Here is a 12,607-nt window from a genome sequence, read left to right on the forward strand (position 1 = left end):
CCAGGGTACTGTCAAGAAAGCCAGCTAAAACCAAAGGTCTAAGTAAGACCCAGAGTCTTATAAATAACGTGGAAATGTCCAGGTTTAAACTGGAAATCATCTGTCATATCAAGAACCAAGAAGATCTCAAACAAAATTTTAAAAAGACAGTGTTTAGATGCCAAAACTGTGAGAAAAAGCAAAGATTTTCAAACAGCCGCTTTAAAACTGCTTCAATGAGCAATTATGAATATGCTTGAAACAAATGAAAAAAGAGAGTTTCAGCAAAGAAACAAAAAGCTTCACAAAAGAAACAAATATGTAAAGAAGAACCAAATGTAAGTTTTACTGTATTGAAAAATACAATAACCAAAGGAAACAGTCAGTAAATGGGCTCTCAGAGCACAGTGGCTGGAACACCGGAAAGAACCAGTGAACCATAACAAAAAAAGAAACGATCTTAACAAAAGAATCATAGCAAATGACCTAACGTTCCACATCATCAGAGTCCTAGACAAGAGGGGTAAAGGGCAGGACTGAAAAAGTACTCAAAGACATAACAGCTGAAAACTTCCCCAAATTAGCAGGAAGTATAACCCTAGGGATTCAAGAAGCTGAGTGAATCCCAAACAGGACAGATCCACACCAAGACACACGTCACAGTCAAACTTCTGGAAACTAAAGACCAAAAAAAAATCTCAAAAGCAGCTAGAGCAAAACAACACCTTACTTACAGGGGAAACAAACATCACAGTGGGTTTCTCCTCAGAAGCCACAGAGGCCAGAAGGAAGTGGCACATTCCTCAAGGGCTAAAAGAAATGAACTATCAACCTAGTTCAACCTGTATCAGCAAAAATATCCTTCAGAGATGAAAGGGATATCAAGACATTCGCAGGTGAAGGAAAAGTAAAAAAATCTGCCACCACCTGAAATACCCTTAAAGGCTAGTTACAGGAGTTTCTCAAAACAGGAAAAAACAAAACAAAAACGAAAACAAGAAAAGAAGGCATCTTGGAACAGCAGGAAGGAAGGAAGAACATCATAAGCAAAAATAAGGGTAAACACAATAGACATTCCTGTCCTCTTCAGTTTTGTGCATTATGTTGACTGAAGCAAAAATTACAATATTATCTGATGTGGTTCTAAATATGAATAGAGGAAATATTTAAGAAAATTATAAGTGGGGCTTCCTGGTGGTGCAGTGGTTGGGAGTCCGCCTGCCGACGCAGGGGTCACGGGTTCGTGCCCCGGTCTGGGAGGATCCCACGTGCCGCGGAGGGGCCCGTGGGCCATGGCCGCTGAGCCTGCGCGTCCGGAGCCTGTGCTCCGCGGCGGGGGAGGCGACAGCAGTGAGAGGCCCGCGTACTGCAAAAAAACAAAAAAAAAGAAAAAAAAAAAAGAAGGAACAAGGTTTGTTCATAGATGCTTCCAGGCCTGAATTCCCCATGCCTGGTGGTAAGAGTGTCCCTCTGCAAAGGAAAACAGGGTCCGGCTGCTGGGTCCTGAAAGGCCAATAAAGAGGCAAAGTTGGTGGAAAAAAAAAAAAAAAAATTATAAGTGGAGGGAAACATCACATATATAAAATATACTACATTAAAAATATCACAAAGGGAGGTAGAGTTTCTACACTTCACTAAAAAAATCTATACAGAGAGATACCCACTCAAAAACACCATAGATAAATACTCATTAAACAATAACTCCCCATCCTCCCCTCTTCCTAGCCCCTGGCAACCACCATTCGACTTTCTGTCTATGAATCTGATGACCCTCAGTCCCTCGTATAAGTGGAACCGTACGGTATTTGTCCTTTTGTGACTGAGCACGTCCTCACGACTCCATGAAGTAACCTGTGTCAGAACTTCCTTCCTGTTAAGACTGAATAATATTCCATTGTATGGACAGACCACATTTTGTTTATCTGTTCATCCACTGATGGACACTTGGGTTGCTTCCGTGTTTTACCTGTTATGAATAATGCTATTATGTTATGAACATGGGTGTACAATATCTCTTCAAGACCCTGCTTTCAATTCTCTTGGTTATATGCCCAGAAGTAGAATTGCTGGGTCACACTGTAATTCTATTTTTAATATTTTGAGGAAATGCCATATTGCTTTCCACAGCAGCTGGACCACTTTGCATTCCCACCAACAGAACACAAGAATTCCAATCTTTGCCCATCCTTTACCAACACTTGCTGTTCTGTTTTTCTGACAGTCACCATCCAAACGGGTGAGAGGTGGCATCTCACCGTAGTTTTCATTGTACAGGTCTTCCACCTCCTTGGTTAAGTTAATTCCAAAGCATTTTTTGCTTTTTGATGTTCTCATAAATGGAACTGTGCCTGAGGGAGGCAGGGAGCGCCTGAGACCTGCTCTTGGTGGTGCTAAGGGGGAGGAGGCTGCCGCGTTGTTTCCTACATTAAAGGGCTTGAACCTTCTGCCTTCGGGAGACATCTGTGGACCCCGCCTCCCGTCCATGGCCCGCAGTGAGCTGCTTCACGGGAGGGTCTCGGCTTCCCCTCACCTGTCGCACAGGAGCACACCTGCTTGTACGTCAAGAGGTCAGAAGACCAGCGTCCTAACCCGAAGCTGCTCTTGAACTGAAAGCGAAGCAGCAGATGTGCGCATGGGTCCCTGCCGCGCCCCTACCTCATGCCCTCCGTGGACACGGGTCCCTGCCGCGCCCCTACCTCATGCCCTCCGTGGACACGGGTCCCTGCCGCGCCCCTACCTCATGCCCTCCGTGGACTGGTGGCGGTGGTTGCGGCAGAGCTGCGGCATGCCCAGCATGGCCTCGGTCAGCACGGCCAGGAAGCCCAGGCTCTCCACGAAAAGGGCCGAGTCGATGGACAGGTAGGTGACACAGCCCGCCACACCGGTGAAGGCCAGGACACACTGCACGTAGTCCCCAAAGCTGTCCCAGTGCCAAAAGTGCTGGGGGTCGAGGTCTAGGGCGAAAGGGAGAGAAATGTGAACGAGGTGTGCAGGCCAAGGTCAGTGGGGGAGGACGGGACCGAGTGAGGAGGCCAAGGTCAGTGTGGGAGGATGGGACCGAGTGAGGAGGACAAGGTCAGTGGGGGGAGGACGGGACCGAGTGAGGAGGACAAGGTCAGTGGGGGGAGGACGGGACCGAGTGAGGAGGCCAAGGTCAGTGTGGGGAGGACGGGACCGAGTGAGGAGGTCAAGGTCAGTGTGGGAGGACGGGACCGAGTGAGGAGGACAAGGTCAGTGTGGGGAGGACGGGACCGAGTGGGGAGGCCAAGGTCAGTGTGGGGGAGGACGGGACCGAGTGGGGAGGCCAAGGTCAGTGTGGGGGAGGACGGGACCGAGTGAGGAGGACAAGGTCAGTGGGGGGAGGACGGGACCGAGTGGGGAGGTCAAGGTCAGTGAGAGGAGGACATAAACCGTGGGCTCCATCTGCCTCCATTACGGCATTTCTGAAGGAGCCTTGATACAGATATTAGCTCCACATAAAAGACACTAAAATCCTTAAATTCTTCCTAAATAGTCTGAGAGTGTACTGCGGGCTGGTCCAGAGCCTCTGGAACCTCTCTCCTGGTTAGAATCCCCATTCCTTCCCTCTACAACTTTGGATTAATTTTGTTTCTCCATTTCCTCAGATGTAATAGAGGAACAATAGTTCCTGCCTCCTAGGGTTGTTTTATTGGTTAAATGAGTTTATCTTATGAATCTCAAAAGTACCCAGCCCATAGTAAGGGCCCAGTAAAAATGTACGATATCACCACACACTCAGCTGGTACGATGTTATCGTTTGCCGCACAGACGTGTCCTGCCGACACCAAGTTCACAAGCACTCACACAATGAGCAGTCCACACGAGCTTCCTGGGCTCGGGCAGAGACACGCGGGGGTCCTGGGCGCAGACGTGGTGGCCGGGAAGGTCAGGGAACGGGGATAAACACGGAGGGAGTCGGGGAGGGCATGACGTGCCGAGCCTGACCCCGTCCTTAGACTGGTAAGGTCCAGAGCCCGGCACCCCTTCGGGAAAAGGCCCAGCAAGGGCTGCCAGCACGGGCGAGGCCACCAGGAGTCGGCCGTCCAGGGGGCCGGGAGGCGCCGTGGGGGAGGGTCCAGGCTGCACCACACGCCCCGTCCCCCACATCCAGGTCTCCCACTACCTAACCCCACGTGAGGACACTGTGGGCATCGGAGCTGGGAAGGGGGAGGGCAGGCAGGGGCGCCAGAGGCGGAATGGACACAGCCTGCGGCTCTGAGGTCCCCTCCCCGAGGACCTCAGGGTCCTGAGCCTGGCTGCTCCCTGAAGAGGCCCCGGCTGCAGTGTGTGGCCCTGCGTGTGTGGGGGCAGGACACGGAACAGCGGGCCCACGCGCAGGCGTCCGAGACAGAGGGCCTGAGAGGGTGTGGCAGGGCAGGACGCGCAGGCCTGCCGAATTAGGTCCTGTCTTTGTGCCCGAGGAGCAGGGAGAACACGGTCAGGGCTGAGAGCTCGGGCAGGACAGGGACAGCTGAGGACACCAGGTGAGTGTGCGGGGACTTCAGAAAGCTGGGTCTGTGGTCAATCGATCGGAAGCCTTTCTATCTTAGGTTCTCGGGGAGCAAGTCAGTTGGTAAATGACTACCAGAAAACCTGTGTCAAAAAGTTTCTGAGAAGAGACCGAGGTTGCGCCCCTACCTTCATGTGCAAAAATTAACTCAAAATGGACCAAAGACTAAACATACTAGATAAAACTAGAAAACTCTTAGAAGAAAATACAGGGAGAAAGCATCATGACACTGAGTTTGTTAGCGATTTCTTAGATATACCAAAAGTACAGGCAACAAATGCAAAAACAGATAAATTGGACTACATCAAAATCTTAAACTTCTGTGCTTCTAGGCAAAAAGCTCCTTGATATGGGTCTTGGCAACGATTTTTTGGATGTGATTCCAAAGGCACAAGCAACGAAAGCAAAAATAAACAAGTGAAATTACATCAAACTAAAAAGCCTCTGCAACTCATAGATATAAAGAACAAACTAGTAGTTATGGTGGGGGGCTGCGTCCAATACAGGGGTGGGAGGGTGCAAGGTACAAACTACTGGGTGTAAGATCAGCTACAGGGATGTACTGTACAACACAGGGAGTATAGCCAATACTTTGTAAATGGAGTGCAACCTTTAAAACTTTAATGGAAAAAGAAACAAAGAAAAAGCTTCTGCAGAGCAGAAGAAACAATCGGCAACACAAAAAGGCAAACCATGGAATGGGAGGAAATATTTACTACCTTGTAAGGGGTTAATATCCAAAATATATACAGAACCAGACCACTCAACATCCAAAAACAAACAACTCCATTACAAATGGGCAGAATGGGACTTCCCTGGTGGCGCAATCATTGGGAATCCGCCTGCCAGTGCAGGGGATACGGGTTTGAGCCCTGGTCCGGGATGATCCCACATGCCATGGAGCAACTAAGCCCGTGCGCCACAACTACTGAGCCTGTGCTCTAGAGCCCGCGAGCCACAACTACTGAAGCCCGTACGCCACAACTACCAAGCCTGTGCTCTAGAGCCCGCGAGCCACAACTACTGAAGCCCGTGCGCCACAACTACCGAGGCTGCGCTCTAGAGCCTGCGAGCCACAACTACTGAGCCCACGAGCCACAACTACTGAAGCCTGTGTGCTAGAGCCCGTGCTCCGCAACAAAAGAAGCCACCGCAATGAGAATACCGTGCACTGCAACAAAGAGTAGCCCCGCTCGCCACAACTAGAGAAAACCGGCACAGCAACGGAGACCCAACACAGCCAAAAATAAATAAATGAATGAATAAATTTATTAAAAAATAAAAAAATAAAAATGAAAGTGGGCAGAGGAATTGAATAAAAGTTTTTCCAAAGACGACATACAAGTGGGCGACAGGTACATGAAAAGATGTCCAATATCACTAATCATCAGGGAAATGCAAATCAGAACCACAATGAGATGTCACCTCACACCTGTCAGAATGGCTGTCATCAAAAAGACAAGGAATAACAAGTGTTGGCGAGGAGGTGGGAGGAGGGAGCCCGTGCACTGCTGGTGGGGATGTAAATTGGCGCAGCCGCTGTGGAAAACAGGACGGCAGTTTCTCAACAAATTAAACACAGAATTACTGTATGATCCAGCAATTCCACTTCCGGGCATACACCCAAAAGAACTGAAAACAGGTACTCGAAAAGATATTTGTACACCCAGTCCTGAGGCTACAGGACGTCAGCGCGAGCTTGGACAGAAGAATGGTGCCCAGAGAGGGGCCGTGCCAGAGCCACGGCATCTCTGCCCGCCCCCCACCCGCAGGGAGGGTCAGGCCTGGGGCTTCACCTTGGCTTCAGGGAGGCCGCAGGGGGCCCACCTGGCCACCTCCGACTTCTCGCTAGCTCTCTTCAGGCCATCCCGGGCCCCTGGTCTGCCGGTCCACATCCCGCTGCGTCACAGGCAGGTTCTGCAAAGCCGTTGTAGCCAAAAAACCATCCACACAAATGCCAGAAACGGCACAGCGAATGTCGAGGTCACCCCACAGGCGCTCGGGGGAGTCCGCGTCCTGTCAGCCCCCTGCTCCGCTGACGCTGAGGACAGAACCCCTCCCTGCGTTCACCACGACGGACTCCCAGGAGGGACACAAGGACCAGAAGCGGGTCAAGATGGGGGGGACGGCGTCCGTGGGACCGCGGAGGAGCCGGGAGCCCCGCTGCCACCTCCAGAGAGCTCGCTCACATGGCTGCCGTTCGCCAGAGCGCCTGGCTGTATTAAGTCTGTCGAGCAATCTGCGTTTACGCTCGAAAACACAAAGCTGCATTTTATGGAATTAAGCTCATCTGTGGCAGAAAACACAGCCTCTTGGACACATTTGTAAAGAATTCCTTTTGAAAGCAAGGACTATGTACAGGCACATGAGCCCCCAGCATGACGGACGGATCGGCCTCCTCCCATCAGCCTGGCACCAGCCAGGGGGCCCTGGGCGGGCGAGCCGGCAGGACGCACAGCGCGCGCCAGCTCCCGGGACTCGATGCTCAGGAAACTGCCCCCTCCGAAGGATTAGGCGCCAACAATTCACTTCGAGAACCCAGGAGACACGGCCCTTTTCACCGTGACTCACTGTGGTGACCTGTGGAAATGAGCGTAATTCCTGCCGTTCAGGTTTATAAAACTTCAACCACGTGGGTCAGAGTCCAACAGCAGCGCTCAGGCATCCCAGCTGTCAAATTCTCATCCGACAGCCCCTCGCCCAAGCATCCACTGCTGTGGTGGTGACGAGGGTCCGGGCTGCGCACCTCAGCCACTGCAGTCGCTGGGACGCGCCCCTTCAGTAAACCCGACCTGAGACCCGCACCCACCTGCTGCAGCTGAAGTGCTGTCCCCGCGCAAGGACCCCACTCGGAACCAGCCGGCAGCCCGGGCGAGTGGGTGAGTGACGCAGGCGGGCGCAGAGGCGTGCGGGGCGGGGCGGGGCGGGGGGACGTGAGGGCGGCCCGGCAGCGCCACCGGGCCCCGCGTCTGAGTGCGGGGGCTTGGAAACAAAAAGTCATGCAGCTCGCTCACAGGTCTATGCTCAGGAAGAGGTGGGCCCAAGTAAGCATGTTCTGAACGAGTAACTCAAGGTGTCTCCTCAAAGGGCCCGAATGACTGTAACAGGCAGCATCACCAACAAGCATGGATTCCCAACGAGGTGGAAAGCTGCCCAATTCAACGCTCATTTGGCAAACAGCACTTGGCCGCCTCAGAGAACAAGATCCAAGAGGTCAATGCCTCCAAGGCCACTGCTGCACAGGGACCGCCGCACGGGGACCGCCGCACGGTGACCGCCGCACGGGGACCGCCACACGCCCTCCGGGGGGTGAGGACAAAGGACCCTGAGAACGGGAAAGGGCAGGAGGAAGTGTGGCTCAGAGGAGGTGGGATAGGAGCTAGTCATCGGGGACAGAGGACCTGTCATGATCAATGCCCACTTCCCAGAAGTTTGCCTCTGCCTGTATCACAAGCAGGGGAATCGTCTCTTCCAGGAGCTGCATTGACCACTGTTTCTGAAGTTCCAGGGAAACGTGCCAGCACCCGGGAGCACCTGGCCCTTTACAAGATACAGCAGTGAACTGCCAGAGGAAGGAAAAAGGACCCTCACGTGCATTTTCACAAAAGTTACCATGTATCTGAGACAAAAGAGGAAGGCAAAGTGTGATGAGATCAAGAAGATGAGAGCTGGGCTTCCCTGGCGGCGCAGTGGTTAAGAATCCGCCTGCCAGTGCAGGGGAGACGGGTTCGAGCCCTGGTCCGGGAAGATCCCACACGGTGCGGAGCAACTAAGCCCGTGCGCCACAGCTACTGAGCTGCACTCTAGAGCCTGTGAGCCACAACTACTGAGCCCACGTGCCACAACTACTGAAACCCGCGCGCCTAGAGCCAGTGCTCTGCGAAAGAGAAGCCACTGCAGTGAGAAGCCTGTGCACTGCAACGAAGAGTAGCCCCCCGGTTGCCGCAACTAGAGAAAACCCACGCGCAGCAACAAAGACCCAACGCAGCCAAAAATAAATAAAATTAATTAATTAAAAAAAAAAGAAGAAGACGAGAGCCCCACAGATGCCCAGTTGTGTTTCCATAGCAACAGCGTGACTTGATGCACGTGGGCTTCAGATGCGGTCACTGTCCCTCTCTGTGGCCCATCCAACCCCATCCAAGCCTGTCAACTCACTCAGCCTATGATGTTCACTGAAAATCAAGGCACAGGCCCTTCCTAAAAAACAGGCACCGGTAAGCCGAGCACACCCTAAGCCGTTTACCAAAACGGAGCCATCTAAGCGGGGCCCCCCAGAGCAGCAGGGGGACAGCTGGTGCCCCTAGCGGGGAGGGGTGGGGACTCCCTGGGACACCCACAGTGGCAGTTCGCACCAGAGCAAAGGAGCGGAGGGAACAGCCCGTCACAGTCACCACCGCCCTGAGAAGAAAGGTTAATCATCCTTCCACTCTGGCAAATTCCAGGCTGTAGGACAGGAACAAAAACCCATACTAGCTGGGCATTTACACCTAAGCGGCTAGCGGTGCTTAGAAGAATACAAAGGCCGGAAAAGTGAGAACTGAGCTGCCACTTCTCTTTCCAGCCAAGATGGGGCAAAGGGGCCACATTTACTCTCCCAAACAACCAAAACACGGTCAAAATACGTGGAGTTTTGGACCAAAAATGGGCAAAATACATCCTTGTAAGACCCTGGACACTGGGCGTGAAGGACAGTGACCTCTGAGATGGGAAGCAGGCGTGGTGCGCCCCAACCTGTCCCAGTTGTACCCTGCGAGTTCCCAGTAAGACCCTGGACATTGGGCAGCGAAGGACAGTGACCTCTGAGATGGGAAGCAGGCATGGTGCGCCCCAACCTGTCCCAGCTGTACCCGGCGAGTTCCCAGTAAGACCTTGGACATTGGGCAGCGAAGGACAGTGACCTCTGAGATGGGACAGGTGTGGTGCGCCCCAAACTGTCCCAGTTGTACCCTGCGAGTTCCCAGTAAGACCCTGGACATTGGGCAGTGAAGGACAGTGACCTCTGAGATGGGAAGCAGGCGTGGTGTGCCCCAAACTGTCCCAGTTGTATCCTGCGAGTTCCCAGGACACGGGACAGGAAGTGGGCCCCTCACAGCCAAGCCGGCAGACAGCCTGGGTGAACGAGCTGGTCTGGGAATGAACAGGTGGAGTGCGCAGGTCTCGGAGCTGGAGGGAGGGCCGTGTGGGGGCCAAGCGCCTGCAGAATGGCCCTCAAGGACTCGGCGGGGCCCCCACCAGCGAGGGAACCAAGAGGGTTCACATTAGCATCCCTCACCCCAGCCAGCCTGGGAAACCTCAAAACACACAGGCGTTAGGCAGAGCACAGGGGCAACTTGCCCCAGCAGTAGGGAACAGACTGGGCACTGCTTTGGTTCCGCTGAACTAATCTTAAAAGCAAGATCTAAGAAGATCAAACTGGGACGTCCCTGGAGGTCCAGAGGTAAAGAATCTGCCTTACAGTGCAGGGGACGCACGTTCGATCCCTGGTCAGGGAACTAAGACCCCACATGCCACGGGGCAACTAAGTCCGCGTGCCACAACTACTGAGCTCACCCGCCTCAACTTAGAGCCCGTGAGCTGCACGCACTACAGAGCCCACACACTCTGGAACCCATGCACCACGACTACAGAGCCCACAGGCCCCGGAACCTGCGTGCCACAACTAGAGAAGAGAAAACCCACATGCCACAACTAGAGAGAAGCCCATGCACCACAACGAAACATCCCGCCTGCCTCAACGAAGATCCTGTGTGCTGCAACTAAGACCTGATGCAGCCAAAAATAAACAAGATAAATAAATCTTTTTTAAAAATAAAAAGATCAAACTGTTTCCAAGTTACTTAACTGCACCCTAGAACAAAGCTCAAGAAAATCTATAGGCCCACAAAAACATCCATCACTCAGCAAAGTAAAATTCACAATGTCTGGCATCCAATCAAAAATGACCATTGGGGGCTTCCCTGGTGGCGCAGTGGTTAAGAATCCACCTGCCAGTGCAGGGGACAAGGGTTCCACTCCTGGTCCGGGAAGATCCCACGTGCCACAGAGCAACTAAGCCCGTGCACCACAACTACTGAGCCTGTGCTCTAGAGCCCATGAGCCACAACTACTGAGCCCGCGTGCCACAACTACTGAAGCCTGCATGCCTAGAGCCCGTGCCCCGCAACAAGAGAAGCCACCGCAATGAGAAGCCCGCGCATCACAACGAAGAGTAGCCCCTGCTCGCTGCAACTAGAGAAAGCCCGTGTGCAGCAATGAAGACCCAATGCAGCCGAAAATAAAATAAATTAAATAAATCAATTTAAAAAAATGACCACTGGAAATGGTAAATAAGTGGGTGAATATATATGATTTTTTTCTTATCATTTAAATCTTATTAATAGATAAGTGACTATTTAAACAAAATAAGAGCAATGTAGCATGGGGCTTTAGCACATGAAAAGTTAACTGTATGACAATTACACTAAGGTAGGCAGGGGATAAACAAAAGTATGCTTTTCCCTAAGATCAAGAACAAAGCAAGTATGCTCACTCTTACCACTTCTAATCAACACTGCTGGAGTTTCTATCCAGAGCAACCAGGCAAAAAAAAAAAGAAAGAAATAGAAGGCATCCAGGTGGGAAAGGAAGAAGTAAAACTATCCCTTTTTGCAGATGACATGATCTGCATCATGGATTAGATCCATTAGAATGTATAAATGAGTTCAGCAAGGTTGCAGGCTATCAGATCAATATACAAAAGTAAATTGCATTTCTACATACTAGCAATGAACAATCAGAAACTGAGATTTAATCAACAATACCATACATGATACGGTAATAAAAAAATATGAAGTACTTAGGGGTAAATCTGACACTGTGCAAGATGGGCACACTGAAAACTACAAAACATTGCTGAGGGAAATGACAGCAGACGTAAGTGGAGAGCTACACGGTGCTTCTGCGCTGGCGTCTCAACACTGCTGTGGCGGGAGTCTCCAAGACCATCCCCAGGTCCGATGATCTTTCAGGAGGAGTCACCCAGCATGTCTCCAGAGCCACAGCCGTGATGATTATACCACAGGATATAAAGCAAAATCCACAAAGGGAGGGGCAGATGGGGCGGCGTCTGGAGGACTCCAGGTGTGAGCTCCCAGGAGCCTCTCCCAGGACCCTCCCTCGGATGAGCTTGATTCCTCCAGCAACGGACGATCACCAGGGAAGCTCATTAAGGACTCGGTGCCCAGAGCTTTTACTGGGGGCTGGTCACGTAGACACCCTCTGCCTAGCACACACCAAAATCCCAGACTTCCAGAAGGAAAGCAGGTGTCCAGACAGCTGAAGCACAGAAAGCCCCTCTCATCGTTGAGAATGACGGGAAGTACGCCAAACTCCAAGTTCCCAGACGTCAGCCAGGGGCCAACTTGGCAAGCAGGCTTTCCTAAGGACAGCAGTCCCAGGCCTCCTGTGTTAACACTTTCGGCACAATCATAAAGATGTCGATTCTCCCCAAATTAATCTATAGATTCAAGATAATCCCAATCAAAACCCTACCACGCTTTTTGTAGAAAATGACAAATGGCTTCTAAAATTCATATAGAAATGCAAAGCACGCAGAACAGAGGACCAAGCTGGAGGACTGACGCTACCTGATTCCAAGACTCAGCACCAAAAAGCCACAGCGATCAGGACAGTGGGTGCCGGCGTGGGAATCGAAAAGTAAATCAATGCGACAGAGCAGAGTCCAGAAATGGACCCCACACACAACAGCTGACTTCTGACGAAGGTGCAAAGGTGATCCAGTGGGGAAAAAAGACGGTCTTTGGACATCCATATGCAAAAACAACAACGTTGGAGCCATACCTCACACTGTGAACAAAAATTAACTCACAGATAATTAGATCACAGATCTAAATGTAAAACCTAAAACTGCAAAACCACCAGGAAAAAAAAATAGGGAGAAACCTTTGTGCCCTTGAGTTTGACAAAGATGCCTTAAACCTGACACTAAAAGCACAACCGATAAAAGAACAAACTGATAAACTGGGCTTCATAAAAATTTAAAACTTCTGCTCGTCAAAAGAAACCACTAAAAGAATGAAAAGACAAACCACAGAC

The 12,607-nt window shown here is 51.5% G+C and overlaps 1 protein-coding gene across 1 annotated transcript in view; it reads right to left on the reverse strand.

Annotated features, from left to right (window-relative positions):
• SLC66A2 (solute carrier family 66 member 2) overlaps positions 1-12,607 on the reverse strand; it is a 50,842-nt gene that overhangs the window by 12,969 nt on the left and 25,266 nt on the right. Inside the window, exon 4 of the mRNA XM_082668393.1 lies at positions 2,717-2,933. Coding sequence (XP_082524519.1) covers positions 2,717-2,933 — 217 coding nt within the window. The remainder of the gene's footprint in view (positions 1-2,716; positions 2,934-12,607) is intronic.

This window comes from Grampus griseus (assembly GCF_964374135.1).
Source record: "Grampus griseus genome assembly, chromosome: 12".
Lineage (NCBI taxonomy): Eukaryota > Metazoa > Chordata > Mammalia > Artiodactyla > Delphinidae > Grampus > Grampus griseus.